General features: G+C 38.6%; 1 protein-coding gene across 3 annotated transcripts in view; it reads left to right on the forward strand.

Moving 5' to 3' along the window:
* The window catches only part of PRKD3 (protein kinase D3), a 63,992-nt gene that overhangs the window by 41,662 nt on the left and 6,597 nt on the right, over positions 1-15,733 (forward strand). For 2 of the 3 annotated variants that reach the window (XM_014600040.3, XM_019500557.2), the window contains 9 exons: positions 558-681; positions 1,397-1,474; positions 1,574-1,612; positions 3,235-3,511; positions 7,243-7,295; positions 7,893-7,965; positions 11,833-11,939; positions 12,509-12,670; positions 13,313-13,411. In XM_014600040.3, the coding sequence (XP_014455526.1) occupies positions 558-681; positions 1,397-1,474; positions 1,574-1,612; positions 3,235-3,511; positions 7,243-7,295; positions 7,893-7,965; positions 11,833-11,939; positions 12,509-12,670; positions 13,313-13,411 (1,012 nt within the window). The remainder of the gene's footprint in view (positions 1-557; positions 682-1,396; positions 1,475-1,573; positions 1,613-3,234; positions 3,512-7,242; positions 7,296-7,892; positions 7,966-11,832; positions 11,940-12,508; positions 12,671-13,312; positions 13,412-15,733) is intronic. The other variant, XM_006270015.4, reaches the window with a different exon arrangement.

The raw sequence follows: 15,733 nt of genomic DNA on the forward strand, positions 1-15,733 counted from the left end.
GTTGGGCCTCCATGTGTTGCCGCAGCATAAAGTAGAGGGGCTCTTTTGGTCTGGTATGTGGTCTGCATGGTACATGGTTGGGGTTGCAAGTGGCCTTCAGCTGTTTAGAAGTTAGACAGCTCTGATATGGGCATTAATGGCACTACTGTAATTTTAATGAAGGTAGATAGGGGAAAACATTCAGTTGATATTTCTCTTAATAAGAGAGCCTTATTTCTTTAATCATTTTCATTGTAGTCAATTGTGCCTTATCTTACATCTTATTATAAGATGCATGTTTACATCTTATAAGTGCCATAACATTTGCACTGGGGAAGCTAGTAGGAACTTTTTGATGCCTACTTGAACCCCTAACTCCTCTCATTCATCGGGTGCTCATTACAAGTATATAGTAGTGGCATTCCTTTTATGTAGAGGTTGACCTTTACCTATCAAAACATAGCATGTTTAGATAAGAAAAGATGTCTCTTCCTAAACACAGGTGAATTACATTTCAGTAGTGGTATATTTTTACATATTAACTATTTAATTAAATCATAAATACTTTTTTAACTTAGTCCATCAACAAGCAACAATATTCCACTAATGAGGGTTGTACAGTCAATCAAGCATACAAAAAGGAAGAGCAGTACAATGGTAAAGGAAGGATGGATGGTTCACTATACCAGCAGAGACAACCTGGTCAGTAATTCAAGTTTCCTCATGTATTTTAAAGATCACTTGTTTAAATTTAATAAATTAATTTTCTTTCTATTTAAAATGTAGAGATGTTCTTATTTCATTTCTTTTCATTTCACTTAATTTCATTTGATATATTTTTTTTATATTTATTTACAAGAACACAATAGCCAGAAAGTTGTAGTGGTGAGACTAGAGTTCCCAAAACCCTTATTCTGGTGATTCAGCTGTGCTTTTGTCTTGTTTTCTATTCCCTAGAAGCTTCTAAATTGCATTATTTGAACTACATATTTTAAATATACTTAAAGAAAATCCTACTCTTCTAATATAAATTGTGTATATGAAGTTATTTGCTTGTTTCATTCCTTTTTTATTCAGCAGTTACATTTTTGTATTTATGTGCAAGTGGCACCACTGTAACCAGCAATTTCCAGCATACAGACGTGTTAAAATTATGATCAGTGAAACAGATTAGTTAACAATGATCAGTATGCATATGTTAACTTAAAGAATTATAATTCCATAGACATGTAGGCTTTTCTACTACTCATTTGCTGGATGAACTTACTCAACTTCATCCAGCAAATGAAGCAGCCATCTTGTTTGATTTCCATTGGCAGTATGTACTGTGAAGCTTCTGTAAAAATTTAAATGTCTGGAAACTGAAATTTTAGCAATTGCATTTGTGCCTTATGATATTCTGCTATGTGTCTTGTAGCGAAAGAGACATTACTGGAGACTGGACAGCAAATGCCTCACGCTATTTCAAAATGAATCTGGAACAAAGTATTATAAAGTAAGTAGCAGTATATGCTGGTTTTCCAGGATATTTTATAAACACTGGGTTGTAAAGTGTTTGCAACACTAATGAAAATTTACTATTCCTGTTTTACAGATCAGAGCTGAGGCAGAAAAGTTAAATGAGTTGTCAAAGGTCAGAGATCAGAAGAGTCAGTACTAGCACCTCAAAAATTAACACTTAATTACCTTGATTATCCCTCAGTTTTAGTTGTTGTTTACTGTTAAAAATCTTGTTAAGAAAATGTCATACTCTGAACAGTTTATCTGAACAATACTTTGGAGAGTTTAAAAAGGCAAGAAGTTAGCTAAAGGCTAGGATTTTCTCCTACCATAGATATTGACTGTGAAGTTCTCATGCCCATATGTTTATTTTAAAGTTCCTGAGCAAAAAAAATTGCAGTTATAAAGTTGGGAGGAACTTCTAAGCAAGATTAGCAAATGTCATTTTTGTAGTTATACCATGTTCCATGTTGTGTAGCCCTTTAATAATGGAGGCTTAAAAATAAGTTTAGCATGGCATTAATATAGTTGTGTGTTTTGTAGTAAGGTACTTGAAATGTCTCTAATTAAAACATAAACAAAGGATTTCTCTTTCTCTCTTCCCCTACACCTTTAAGAATTGTCCAAATCTTGCAATTTCTTTCTCCATATGATCTTTGATTCAGCCTTTTCACCTGTGCAAACAGCTACAATTCTTATCCAGGTCCTCCTCATCCTTTTCTTGACCAATACAATCTTCTCCTCTCGGACATTTGTGACATTTATGTTGCCCCACTTTCAACACACATGTGTTAAGGTTATCTTCTTTGCCTGTTGCTCCCACCTTGTCACTGCACCGCCTCTTTGAAACCCTTCACTTACTCCCTGTTTTCTATCACTTAAGTTCAGGCCTTTTTGTCTTCACCTTTTAAAACCCTTCACAATTCTGCCTGCCACACTTTTCTACTCTTGTATCTTGTTGTTCCCTCTTACTCCTGCAATGCCAACCTAGTTCACCTGCTTGTCTGTTTTTTCAAGCATCTTTGCTGCTACCTTCACATGAGCATGGAAAACCCTCCCCTAACTAGTCTGGAAATTTACAACCACTTCTTTCTTAAAATCTCTTCCCCAAGACCACTTCTACCATCATCTTATTGGAAATTGCCAGTTGATAATAGCAAGGTAGAGGAACAGCGGGGATTGCTAATGTGGCAATGATTTGTTTTATTAAAAAAAATAATGAAATCAGACCTGTGAAGTTGTGCTCATGAGCTACCCTGCGTAACCACATTCTTTATTATTGCTCCCCTTGTCTCTCCTTTCACCATTCCTTGTCATGTTTACTTGTTGTGTCATCTTAGTTAGATTGTAAGTTCTTCAAGGAAAAATGTTGTTACATTATATATATTTTTCTGCACTGAATTCACTGGACCAAATTTAAAGCAATATTGCTTTGTATGAAAGCAAAAGATAACCCAGTTAGCTGATCCCATGCTACTGATCTGGAATGTGCTTCTATTTAAGCTCATAGCAGTCCTGGTTAAATACCAAGTGTATAAAACAAGATCAGAAGCAAGCTTAGAATTCCTTCTGGCCAAGTACAGAACAGTTTGGGAAGGTTGGGGAGTTGGTAGCAGTATGGAGCTTGACACTTACAGTTACTCAGGTGGTGAATTTGTTATGGCTTTTAACTTGTTATTTAAAGTTTTGTGCACCAGTATGTTATAGATACATGTACACTTTCTGTTTTTCTTAATGCTTCATATTTTTCTTCAGGAGATTCCACTTTCAGAAATTCTCCAGGTGATTCAGCCTCGAGATTTCTCAAACATGGTGCAGGGCAGCAACCCACATTGTTTTGAGATCATCACTGACACCATGGTGTACTTTGTTGGCGAAAACATTGGCAGCAGCCATCACAGTCCTGTTCTTGCTGCCACCGGAGTTGGACTTGACGTAGCTCAGGGCTGGGAGAAAGCCATTCGTCAGGCCTTGATGCCAGTCACTCCTCAAGCTAGCGTTTGCACTGCACCAGGACAAGGAAAAGATCACAGTAAGCAGGCAGACAAGGCACTGTTGTTCCTATACTCAAGCTGTAATTGATATAGGCTTCATTTCAAGGCACTTATGCACATAATTAATGCTAAGCACATGTTTGCTGAATTGGGGCCTTTCTTTTTATGAACTTATGGAATTTGATCATTTTAACTGGTAATTTTTCATCTTTTGTAGCATTAAATGGTAGTCAAGAATCTGTAATATTTTCATTATGAATGCATATGGGAGAACCTTTATTGTAGGAGTATACAATTCACATGTGGCTTATGAATGTAATGCAGATCCTTGACTACAGTATTTGTAATATAAATAGTAAAAAATAGGGTATTACTCATTTAAATTGATTGGATTCAGATCTTCTTTGGTAGACTTCTCTTATCATTCCTTTCACATCTTACAATGCCCCTTTAAATTCTGTATGCTGGAAGAAGGAAGGGAGCTGATGGTGGGAAGTAAATGTTTCCAGTGGTGGAAAAAACTCCTGCTGTGCTGCAGGTACTAAAAAGGGCAAAAGAAAGACATCGCCCTTCTTTTCCCTGCCCCCTTCTTTCTCTAGCAGAGGATCAGATTCACTGTCCTTGCTGCTCTGAATCGGATATTCCAGTCTGTCTCTTCAAGTGCCTCTTTGCAGCAGCTTGGTAAAAATATTCGTTCTTACCCCTTCTCTGGTTTATGTCCCCTCTCCTGAGCTTCCCCTTCACTGTTCTTTGTTGCTGGTGCTTCCCTTCTCTTCCTTCTTTAAATCTCTAGCTACAAAGATACCTGCTTATTCTGCACCGTTAGTGATGTCCGCGGCAGCATTCAGCTATCAGCTTTTAATCAAGAAGGGAAGGCATATTCTGAAAACACAAATAATGATGAGGGATTAGCATGAGGTTTAACAAAGACCTGTATTGGTATTTAAATTGGGGGATTGCTTTTTTGGACTAAAAAACTATTCCCAGCAGCCTTTTCTATATAAGCCAGCTTCTCAAAATTAATTCTTTTAAAATACTAATAAAGACCAGAGTCTCTTTTTGGTATCGAAAACAACAGCAATAACAACAACAACCCCCCCCGGAAAGCAATTAAGTAATACAGGGGTTCTCAAACTGTGGGTTCTAACTCCCGGGGGGGGGGGGGTTGCGAGCAACTTAAAAGGGGGACACAAACTTCCAAGGGGGTATGCGTGGCGGCGTGGGAAAGTGGTGTGCATTGGCACCTGCTGTGCATGAGCTCCCCATCCCCCGTTGCCATCCAGCACTTGGAGTCATGGTATTACAAGGTTTGAGAACCCCTGAAATATATATAGTAATATATATAGTATCCAAACTTCATATATTAAAAAAAAAAAAAGTGTGCGCGTCTGTGTGTTCATGCACATGGGCACATATACACACAATATATATCTTTCTTGATAAGATGATATATTCTCAAAATCTGTCAGTAAATGAGTTGTTGGTGAAAGTAGTCATTAATCTGGCTATAGAAACTAAAAAAAAAATAATGGCTGTATATAGACATGCAGCTGTTGATCCATCAGGTGTAAAATCCTTAATTGTCTAGGAGGCAAACTATTTTGTTTACATGTGCATTATGGATCCAGTATTTTTTTTTATATAAGTAAGGGCCTTATAGTTGCATCTTTTATTAATTGATGATCATAGGACATGTCTTTACAGAGAGAATTCTCCAGGACTCAATGTATGTGGAGTGACAGAACTCTCTTTAAGGAGTGTGATGAGACCTAAAGCAGAAGAGTTAGGGGAGAGAGAATTCAGTATGGTACTATATGAGTAGAAGTAGCTCTTGAGAAGAGTATTTTGAGTATAAATTAATGATGGCATGAAGTAGAATTCTTGTGTCTCTTCAAATGTGTATTGAATAGAGAATGGTCAGTCTGTTTTTTGTATGGTTTGTAGAATTTGTTTTTGGGAGGGTTCTGTGGTGGGTCACCATCACTTACATGGTGACCAGTCCAGTTTCTTACTAAGCATGTCTACATGTGGTGTTAGCGTGCAGCAATAAACTCCAACATATATCACACTGGAGTTTATTACTCCTGGATAATGCATTTACACGTGCACCTGGGACTGCATCGCATTGAGCTGGGTCTGAGTAGCCTGGCTGGCAGGGAGCCCAGGGGGTCAGGCTGTCAGCCCAGGGCTGCTCTGACCCAGCTTAGCGTGGCGTGAAAGAACTGGCTGGGGCATGACGGTGCTCTATTGTGGGAGTAGCCAGCAGGCAGCCTCCCCACTGAAGCACCCTTGTGTCCCAGCTAGCTGCATTAGCGTCTACACATATGGTACTGCAGAGTAAGGAACTCTGCAGCAGGATAGTACTTGTATTTACAAGTACTGTCCTGCTGTGGAGTTAATTAGTTTCCTGTGGCCCAAAAGGACTGCACGTGTAGACACGAGATGTTTACTACAGAGCTAGCGTACTCTGCAGTAAATGTCTTGTGTAGATGCGCGTACTGTTCAGGCATTCTTGCATTTGGCTATTCAATAGTCTTAGTAACGGGAATTCTACAATCGTTATTCTTCACTTAATCTACTTTTTTCCAAAGTTCAGGAAGAGTATATCTTATTTTTCTTCTCCTGAATGCTTCTGTTTCTTGATCTAAATTGAACACTGAAGCCTAACCAGCTCAAGTAGAGAACAACCAGTGTGCATATGTGAAATTGAACCACAATTTCTTCAGTTTTCAGCTGTAATGTTAAGAGGAACTTAATTCCAGCGAGCTGGCCTTAGTTACCATGTTAGCTCAGTAGAGCCTTGCTTTCAGGGGAACCTGGATGGTTAGAAAAGCAGCAGCAGGCTTCTTCTTTGGGCTGTGGAACTGTGTTCCCAAAGGCCATTTTTGAGTGATATATGGTATGATAACAGTACCATATTTATTTGTGTATATTGTCCATGAATTTGTTCAGCATGGATCAACTTGGTCTTTGTTTTGTCTGGGAAGCTTGACTTCCATTTTGGAGTATAAGGGCAAGGCAGTTTTTCTTGAACTATTTTTTTGGTTTTTTGCCTATGCATCATATGATTATATTCTTGCCATATCTTAAGTTGGTTGCCTGATGAGGAGAAATTCTGTATACTCTTAATTATCAATTGTCTGATATTTTTTTAAACTTGCAAAGTGCTTCGCATTGCATCTTTTAGAGGCTTCCTTAAATCTAGGGGATTTATGGTGTCCTAACATGTTATCTGCCAAACATGAGAGAGATTTTTCTATTATTTTCTAAACGGGGATCTTCTATAGCTTGCTCTAGAATAGATGAATGTAATAAAGAAAAACCTATGCCTTTCTTGACTCTGCAGTTACTTAGCATTTCCTTTGGTTAAGAAACTATCTTTTACATGCTTCCCTGTTTTTTCTAGCTCACTACCTGAAAATCTGAGTGTCACTTGATTTAATGAAGCAGTCAGCAGATCATAATCAGCTTCAGTTCCCAGCTCCTGGGCCTGTGTAAATTGTGCTACTTTTTCTACCTGTTTTCCTCAGTGTTGGCATTTTACTGCTTTTTCAAAAAATGTGTTGCAGAAATTCAACCCAAGACCATTTTACCTAAATCAACATGAGACTACTCACTTTTGAATCTGAACGTGATGTTCCTGCAGAATGTTGGGATACATTCTTTCACTGTGGCAACGCTTCTGGATTTCAGTTGCAAAGATTTTTAATCATTAACAAAGCTTTTTGTGCTATTCTCTTATGGTAGTATATTTTCCTTCTTATTGCAGAGGAGTTATCTCTCAGCATCTCTGTTTCAAATTGCCAGATCAAAGAGAATGTGGTGAGTCACAGAAATAAAGTAAATAATAATAATGTTATATATCCAGACTTTTCTTAAATGTGGCATACAAAATAGGGAAAATTTTCTTAAGCTTTGGAGTAGTGCTCCAAATACTCTGGCTTGATAAAGCTCCTTCACTAAGAGACAGAGACTTTAGTAAAGGATAATGAATGTTAGCAGCCTGTTTTTAACTGTTTTTGCTTGACTGACTTTTATTAAAAACCAAGAACAAATGGAGTTAGTTTCAGAAAAAGAATGTGAGGAATGAGAGAGTTGAGATCCATAAATTCTCAGAATAATTGGATGGAAACTGGGTATGGGTATTAGAACAAAATAATCCTTTCTTTTCTCTTTTTTTCTCTAAACTCTGTCTTACTCTGTTTAATTCAGAGGGGCAGATTCTCAGCTGGTGTAAATTATCATAGGCTCACTGAAGTTTGTGGAGCTCTGACTGTTCAGCATAGTGTTTGAATTTTTTAAGCTATTTGTTAATAAAGTTATTTTAGCATAATTTAACCAGTACCAATGAATCTTAGAATGGATGTTTGTTCCCTGATTTACTCTTGATATTTATAGCTTATGTATTTCATGCAATAGGATATCAGCTCTGTGTACCAGATATTTGCTGATGAGGTGCTGGGTTCTGGTCAGTTTGGCATTGTATATGGAGGTAAGTTACTGTAGATTCTCATTATTTATTTACTCATGCTGGCAGTATAGTTGGTCAGTGTATCTGTTTAGATACCTTTCTATAAAATTAAATATTTTGTATCTGTTTACTCATAACTAAGTTGTCTTGGTGGCATACAGTTCTGTTGCTATAGTTTTTAATGTAAAAAAATGACCTTGACGAATCTTCTGTTTTAGACTAGGGCTGTCCAACTTTTGTATCTGGAGCCTGCGATTCCCCCAGGTTGCATGCTGCTGGCACCCCATTCTTCCTCTTACTGTACTGTGCTGTAGCCCTGGGTCTCCCAGAGCCACAAGCTCTGGGGGCCCCATGAGCCATGTTGTACCAGTCCTAGAGGTAGAGGTGGGGACAGGAAGTTGAAGCCAGAGGAGGAAGGGGGCAAATGCTCTAGGCAAGAGCCTGTGGGCTGCAGTTTAACTTTGTGGTTTAACCACAGCTTGCATACTGGACAGCCCTGGCTTAGATGTATCTGCTCTTTAGATATAGTACCTTCAGAGTACAGCTCTGCGTTCCATGTAACTCATTTTTTAAAATTAGCTTCATGTTTTATCTTTAAAAAAATGTTTGGTGGGGTTTACTTAGTATTTGGATAGACTTAAGAACAAACTACAACTTTGGCTTGGAATCTGTATTGTATTTTGTACTTTGTTTTGACAGGTTCCATTTTGATTTTTTTAAAAGGTAAAATGTTAACTTTAAGCTAGCTATGTCATATAGGGCTGAAGCCCTTGGTTTCTAATGTGTGCAAATTCAACTTAAAAAGTTATACTTATTGGGACAGCCAAGTTAGTTGCGCCTGTCTGAAATATCAGTATTTCTGTAAATTGTAAAACTGAAAACTGTAGTAAGTTGCACCTGAAGTTCCTGTGCTCAGAAGGGAAAAAAAATATTTTCACCTTGTTTCCTTTACCCTTCTTGCAATACTTTTTGAATAATACATTTCACTGTATCTCCTGTTTCTGTGCTTATCTTTCATACAATAGCTGAGAAATAAATTGTGTGGTTTTGTAATTGCGTTCTTTAATGGCATAGGTGCATGTATAGCACCTGAGACTATTTGTCAGTCCTTTCAGCGGCACAGGGAGATATTAAGCATAATTTTTTTTTCATCACAGGTCTACATTTTAGGATTTGGATTTAGTTTTGTTGTTATTTTATAAATAAAATGATTATCCTGCAACATTAAATTTGTTTGCAATGTTAAAAGCATGAAGAAATCTTGGAAAATAAAATGGGATCTGAATTTCTTTTATCTCATGCATTCTTTTCCAATAGTAAAGAGTTTCATCTCCCAGCAAGGAGGGAGCCAGAAGAATTATGAATAATTAATGATTGATTCAAAGGCAGCAACCATTCTTTCCACTTGTCATTTTGTCTCCTTTGTCAAGGAAGCATTGCAACTTTACATTTGTGTATTAGCTGTGCTGCTTAAAATTTTTTCCTTATTTTGCAAGTTTTTGTGATAAAGATTTACATTAACAGGCTGGTTGCTTAAAACAATCCAAAAACTTCTTGCCTTTTTGAGTCTCTAAAGTGCAATATTATACATAAAGGAGTTTCTTAAAATATGGGCCAGGGGATGAATGACTGTAATACAAATACAGATAATTAAATTATATTTGTATTCACTTTCTGGCTTACTCCCAGAGTTATTCTGTCCTTTGTATATAACTCCCTTGATGATTTCTACAGTTGTTCCTTGATTCTGTGGCTGATCCATTTAATGTTCAGATGAAAAAAATCTGAACATTTGTCCAGATTCTTTAATTGCATCATTTACAAGTTATCTTAGGATAATAAAAATACAAGAAAATGATGGAGCCTATAACAATAATCTTAGTGCTACATACTGACTGTGTTGATTTTACTGTATTCCTTTATTGCTGACAGTACAGGCTGCCTTAGATATCCTCATATAAAATTATTATTTTTTTAATGAAATAAAAACTTGGTTCTACTTCTTTCAAAATAATGTTCAATTAATAATTTAAGGCATCATTTTCATTGTTACAAACTTATAGATTTGAGAGTTTCACTAAGGCACTCCATTTACTACTTAGAATGGAGACCGCATCTCTTTTTTGCAGAACACAGTGCATAATTTTATTTCTTTTTATCCCCTCTAAACAATTAGAAGAAACAGGAATTAAAGGATTTAAAAATATTGAGGAATAGAGGGGAAGTTTGATTGGTATAAAGATTTGATAGCACTCCCAAATTCAAGGCCTATGTATTAAAATGGTTTTGAACCTGCATTTTTAAGATTAATCCTTTTTTGTGTCCGTACAACTCTAGTTTTTCCTCCTTTACTAAATATCTGTCAGTCTAATGGTCACTTGCTTATATAGTCTGAAGTTTAATGTTTATATTTTGGTTTTTGTGTTAGTCTACTACTGATGTTATTTCTTTTGCACTTTGGCATAATGTACTATCTAGTAGAGCTAGGATCTCTTCCTTGGTATTTATTAGATATTTTTAACCCTGTGGAGGTCTATAATTTTTAGATTTATTTTTGTGGTTCCTGTCACCCAAGGATTTGTTTGGTATTGATAATGAATGACCAAAAAAAAGTGCAAATAGGCATTTTAAAATCCATGCAAAATTTTTTCCTTTGTCATTCTAGGCTACATCACATTTTCATAGACCTTTTAATCTGCCTTAATTATTTTGTTCTGCAATCACTGATTGATTGCCTTGCTGGCGGTTGGAACTTGAATCAGGTCTTCATTACATTGACCTCATTTTGTCCAGTGGAAATTAGCTTATGCTTTTGATAATTTATGATGTAAATTTTTAAGGCAGGTACGGTGTTATGTTGATTACTTCGTGAACTTACTATAGCCTGAATAAGTCAAGGCCACCCATACTGAATACAGAATTACAGGTGAGGTCTAGCTAGGTTGTTTTATATGACAGTAGTTTGGTCTCCTTGTAGCATGTGTCTAACAGTGCATATAGCATTTTCTGTGTCTTTCTCACTACAGTTGTATATTTTTCTATATACTTTTCTGAAAGATTTCAACACCTTTGAGTAGATATTTCCATGTTCTTGTTTTGTTACAAACTCATTCTTGATTTAATATTAATTTGTTAGATTATTAGTCTTTCTGTGTCTGATCTAATTAATGTTGCCTCTTAATTGAGAGATTAATTTTAATGTTATAGAAAACAGCTTGGTAGGTACAGTGGGTTGTGGGGAGTGAAACTGGGTAGACAGCTACACCCAGCACTTGAAACATTCCTTCTCTGCAAGGCGAGGCAGGCTGTTTCACATTGAATTGGTATAAATTCCATTTGAGTGGTGCAGCCCCAGCACCTACGTGCTTCCCCTAACCTCGAGTCTGTATTTCTGATGATGGTGTCATATCTCCTGGGGAATGCTGTGTCGTCCTTCATGCATACAGCTCTTCCTCAAGGATAAGCCTGTAGCTAATAAGCCTGTACATCTTTATGGTAGATTCCTGCACACTGTAGAAGTATTGTTTCTGAGCTCTGGAGCAACACAAGAGAGGATTCTTACTATTTCCTCGTAGCCACTCCTGCCATGAACATCAACCTAGAAGAGGGAGCCAGGATTTTGTCGGTTCATGTGGGATTAAAGGTGTATAGTCATCTGCAGAAGAGAGAATTTTACTTAGTGTACCATTTATCAATGTGTAGACTAGACAGCAAAGCAGCATGCACAGAAAATGCCTGCATTTCAGGATTAGAACTTGTCATACTTGTGTCAGGCAGGTATTGAACACTTATACTTCTGGAAAATGTGCCTTTTCCCTGTAACTTTTTATAAAGAGGAATGATTGTTTCAGCCATATGATGATAGCTGATGTCACTTTTTTCTTTCAGGAAAACATAGGAAGACTGGAAGAGATGTGGCCATTAAAGTAATTGATAAAATGAGGTTCCCTACAAAACAGGAAAGTCAGCTTCGCAATGAAGTGGCCATTCTGCAGGTACAGGGAGATGCATTTTTAATATACATTTGAGCTGATTGTTCTAGAAAAAATATAGATTTGTAATTAATGTGCCAAGCCACCCTGAAAGGACAGGGAGCCTGATTGTCAGCAAAATCAATATATTTTTGCTAGCTGCTGTTTATTTACTGCTGTCACTGGGCCCGGTGTCATGTACCTTGGCTTACTGATGACTGCCCCAAGAAGCAGACAAATGCATGTGATTTTTGGATAGCCACTTTTCTTGCCCATCTGTCCGTATATTTTCTTTTTATCTCTGTATTATCTAATCATGTCCGATTTGAAGTGGCTCATTTTGTAGACAGTCTACGGATATAATTTCAGTTAAATAGAACAGTTAGTTCCAATGGTCAGCCTGCCAACACTTCATATGCTAAGTCTTTCTACCTTAAAATATTTCCATTTGTCCTAGGCCTTTGTTTCTTATATAACTCAATTTATTTGCTTTTGTAATCGTTGTAATTCATAACTTTGTTTCTGTATTTGTATCAATGAGGTGTATAGCCAGTTGTTTCAGATTCACATTCTTCATGTTAACCTCTCTCTAGAATTTGCACCACCCTGGGATTGTAAACCTGGAATGTATGTTTGAAACCCCAGAACGGGTCTTTGTTGTGATGGAAAAGCTGCATGGAGATATGCTAGAGATGATTTTGTCCAGTGAGAAAAGTAGGCTCCCAGAACGAATAACCAAATTCATGGTAACCCAGGTTGGTATTCTATTGCTGTCTGACCCCTTTACTTCATAGGCAGATTTTGATCTCTTATGCTTGTGTTGTAACTGATTGTGCCCTAAAGGGTAGTCTAGATTCAGTCATTATTTTTCAGGGGACACCACAGTAATGGTAGGCTTCATATCTAATAGAGGTTGAAATGATGTGAAAAGAATTCAGATTTTTATTTTGAATGGCAATCTTCACTACTAGTTTTTTTAAGGTTAATTGTTTACATTTAAAGGGACATCAAAAGCTAAGTTTTTACAAAGGTACAAGTATGTGTGGTTTAAAAAAAAATAAAAATAACACCAGTTGAAAGTTTGATTAGGGAAGGGAGAAGAAAAAACACCTTTGTATTCCATCAGTGTGCTGAAAAACTGAAGTCTGCAGCCCTGAATTATTGCACTGCTTATTATAGGGCTCAGCTACATTTAGGAGCAGTGGGCTGGTGCTTTTGACTGGGCCTCTGTGCATGCGAATCACCACTAATACTTGGGCTTTGCACGCCAAATAAAATAGTTCTGTTGGGCCCTAGGTTGCTGACCCTGACTTAGTATGTCTGCTCTTTAGTGCCCAGATGCTTGCACTTGCTGTGCCTCTGTTAATTCTGAAAATGTCTTTTCTCTTTTTTTTTAGATACTCGTTGCTTTGAGAAATTTACACTTCAAAAATATTGTGCACTGTGATTTAAAACCGGAAAATGTACTACTAGCATCAGCAGAGCCATTCCCTCAAGTGAGTAAAGGTTTAACTAATATCTCCTTTTGCTGTTAATTTTTTTTGGATTCAAGGATTCAAAATTAGTCTGTCACGTGGCAGTGTTATGCTGATTGCAGCCAAAATCTAGCTAGAATTACTTGAATTTGCCTGAATTTAGTTTAGTTTGTTCATCTCTTTAAGTACTGTGCCTGACCTTAGGTATGTAAAGGGAAATAAGATTCCAATCTAAATGAGAGCTTTCTAGCTGTGTAAGTGGATTTTTGGTGCTTTCACACAGGTTGTGATTGTTACCCTTGCAGTGTGGATACATAAGCATTCGCATGCAGACTGAGTATGCACAGTAGACTATTGGCTGCCTAGGTATGTGCATAGATTTGTAGGCACACCTGACCTGTATGTACTGCTTGGATATATTGCCCCTCATGGTGCAGCTGGGGATGGGGAAGTCATGAACATGTAGCTGGCCAGAAATTCATAACTAATGGGTGTGGGGGAGACACAAAGGAGGGCCCTCACGTATTTTGGTTGAAATGGCTGAGTGATTATGACACTTGACCAAGAAGTAGGGGGATCAGGTTCTAGGTGTGCTCCCCCTTGCACCTGCCTCTCTGCCTGTCTCTCTGCCTCTTCCCTTCTATAACCACAGCACTATAGGCTAGGCATGATCTAGTCTCCTCTCCAGTGTTCTTTTTGAAGCTGAGCCACTGCACTTTGCATTTAATACTTGATAACATACATGGAGAACAGGGCAGTGGGGAAGTGTCTGCCTCACCGGGAACAAGGAACCAGGCAAGAAAATAACACCCCTCACTCTCTGCTTCCAGATCAGTACCCTTTTTTGCTGAGCTACAGAAGCTCACCCTCAAGCTCACTCTGTTCTTCCTGACCCCACATATCTCCCTCTTTTGAATGCCCAGGGGGATGGCGCAAAAAGAAATGCTAGAGAAGAGACTGGATAATGGCTAGCCTGTGGTGAGATGGTTAGAGCAGTGGGCTAAGAAGTCAGAGATGCAGGTTGAAAGTCCCCCTTCGTTGGGTCTGTCTGATGTTTTGATAGGGACTGATCAGTGGGTCATTCCTCGATCTTGGTTAGGACCCGTAGGCATGAACAGAATACAAACTGCTAATAGTTTAGTTCCTCTAACTAGCATGATTTTTTTGTATCAGGCTAACTTTGTGTATCATTCTATAATGCAGCACTAATATTATTCATAATACTTTCCCACAATATGTCTGATTTGTTAAATATGTTGACAGAACTAATGCTAAGTACCACACTCTGGCTGCTGGTAGATGCTAAGGCAGCCTGGAGTCTGAAAAAGTATAAACCCTATTCCCCAAATTGCAGACACCATGTTATTGTGCAGCAATGGGAATGGGACATACTTCCTCAAACCCCAATCACATGACTGCCAGCATGGGGGGGAGGGCTGTACCCCACTTTAAATATGGAAGCAGACCCTCCCCAGTTGTTGGATCCATGACACCCTGGACCTTTAAAAAGCGTGTGCGTAGCTGGGAGCCCTGGCTCAATGCCTGCATGCTTTTATATATTCCCAAGCACTGTAAGCCTGACACTGGGGAGAAGCTCCTTGATGTTGAGCTCATGGTGCCCCCTGTGCCACAGCTGGAGATGGGGAAGCCAGTTTAAAGATGTGCCTGTGCAAGCAGTGGGGAATGGGGAATCTCCCTCATCCCCAGCTGCTAACACTGGACAGCTCTTTTAACAGGCAAATGCAGCTGGGGATGGGGGAGATTTCCCTGTTCCTCACTGCACATGTTGGGGGCCTCCCTAAACTGGTGCAGGCAGCAGCAGATGGGAGACGCTTCTTTGTGCTAGGTGCATTTTTAAAGAGGTGTGTGTAGTTGGGTATTCCATTCCTGGCTGCACTTGCTCCATTTAAAGAGCTGCTTGGCACGAGCAGCTGGGGATGGGGGAGCATCTCCCACCCCCCCACTTCTCATGTCAGGTGCCTCCTCTAAACTGGTGTATGCAGCTGAGGATGGGCTCTGTCAGCTCCCCACCTCCAGGAAGGGGTGGTCTGTGTGCCAGACCCCCATAGCTGCTTCATGTCCTGAGCCTTGCCAGGACCTAGCACCATAAAAAGCCTTAATGGTTGCAGGCTGCAGAGCAAGGCTTTCCAAGGTGCCAGGTCCTGGTAAGCCTGCATCCTGACAGACTATCAACTGATTGTCAGTACTGGGGTGATGGGGCATGCCACACATTCAATTTATGGTGTCATAGAAACCAGCCACAAAGATGTTTTTTGAGTAACATCTTTGTGGCTGGTTTGCCGTTCTGTGCTGTCATAAATTTGATGAACGTGTGGCCAGTTG

Source organism: Alligator mississippiensis, chromosome 1 (assembly GCF_030867095.1).
Source record: "Alligator mississippiensis isolate rAllMis1 chromosome 1, rAllMis1, whole genome shotgun sequence".
NCBI classification, from domain to species: domain Eukaryota; kingdom Metazoa; phylum Chordata; order Crocodylia; family Alligatoridae; genus Alligator; species Alligator mississippiensis.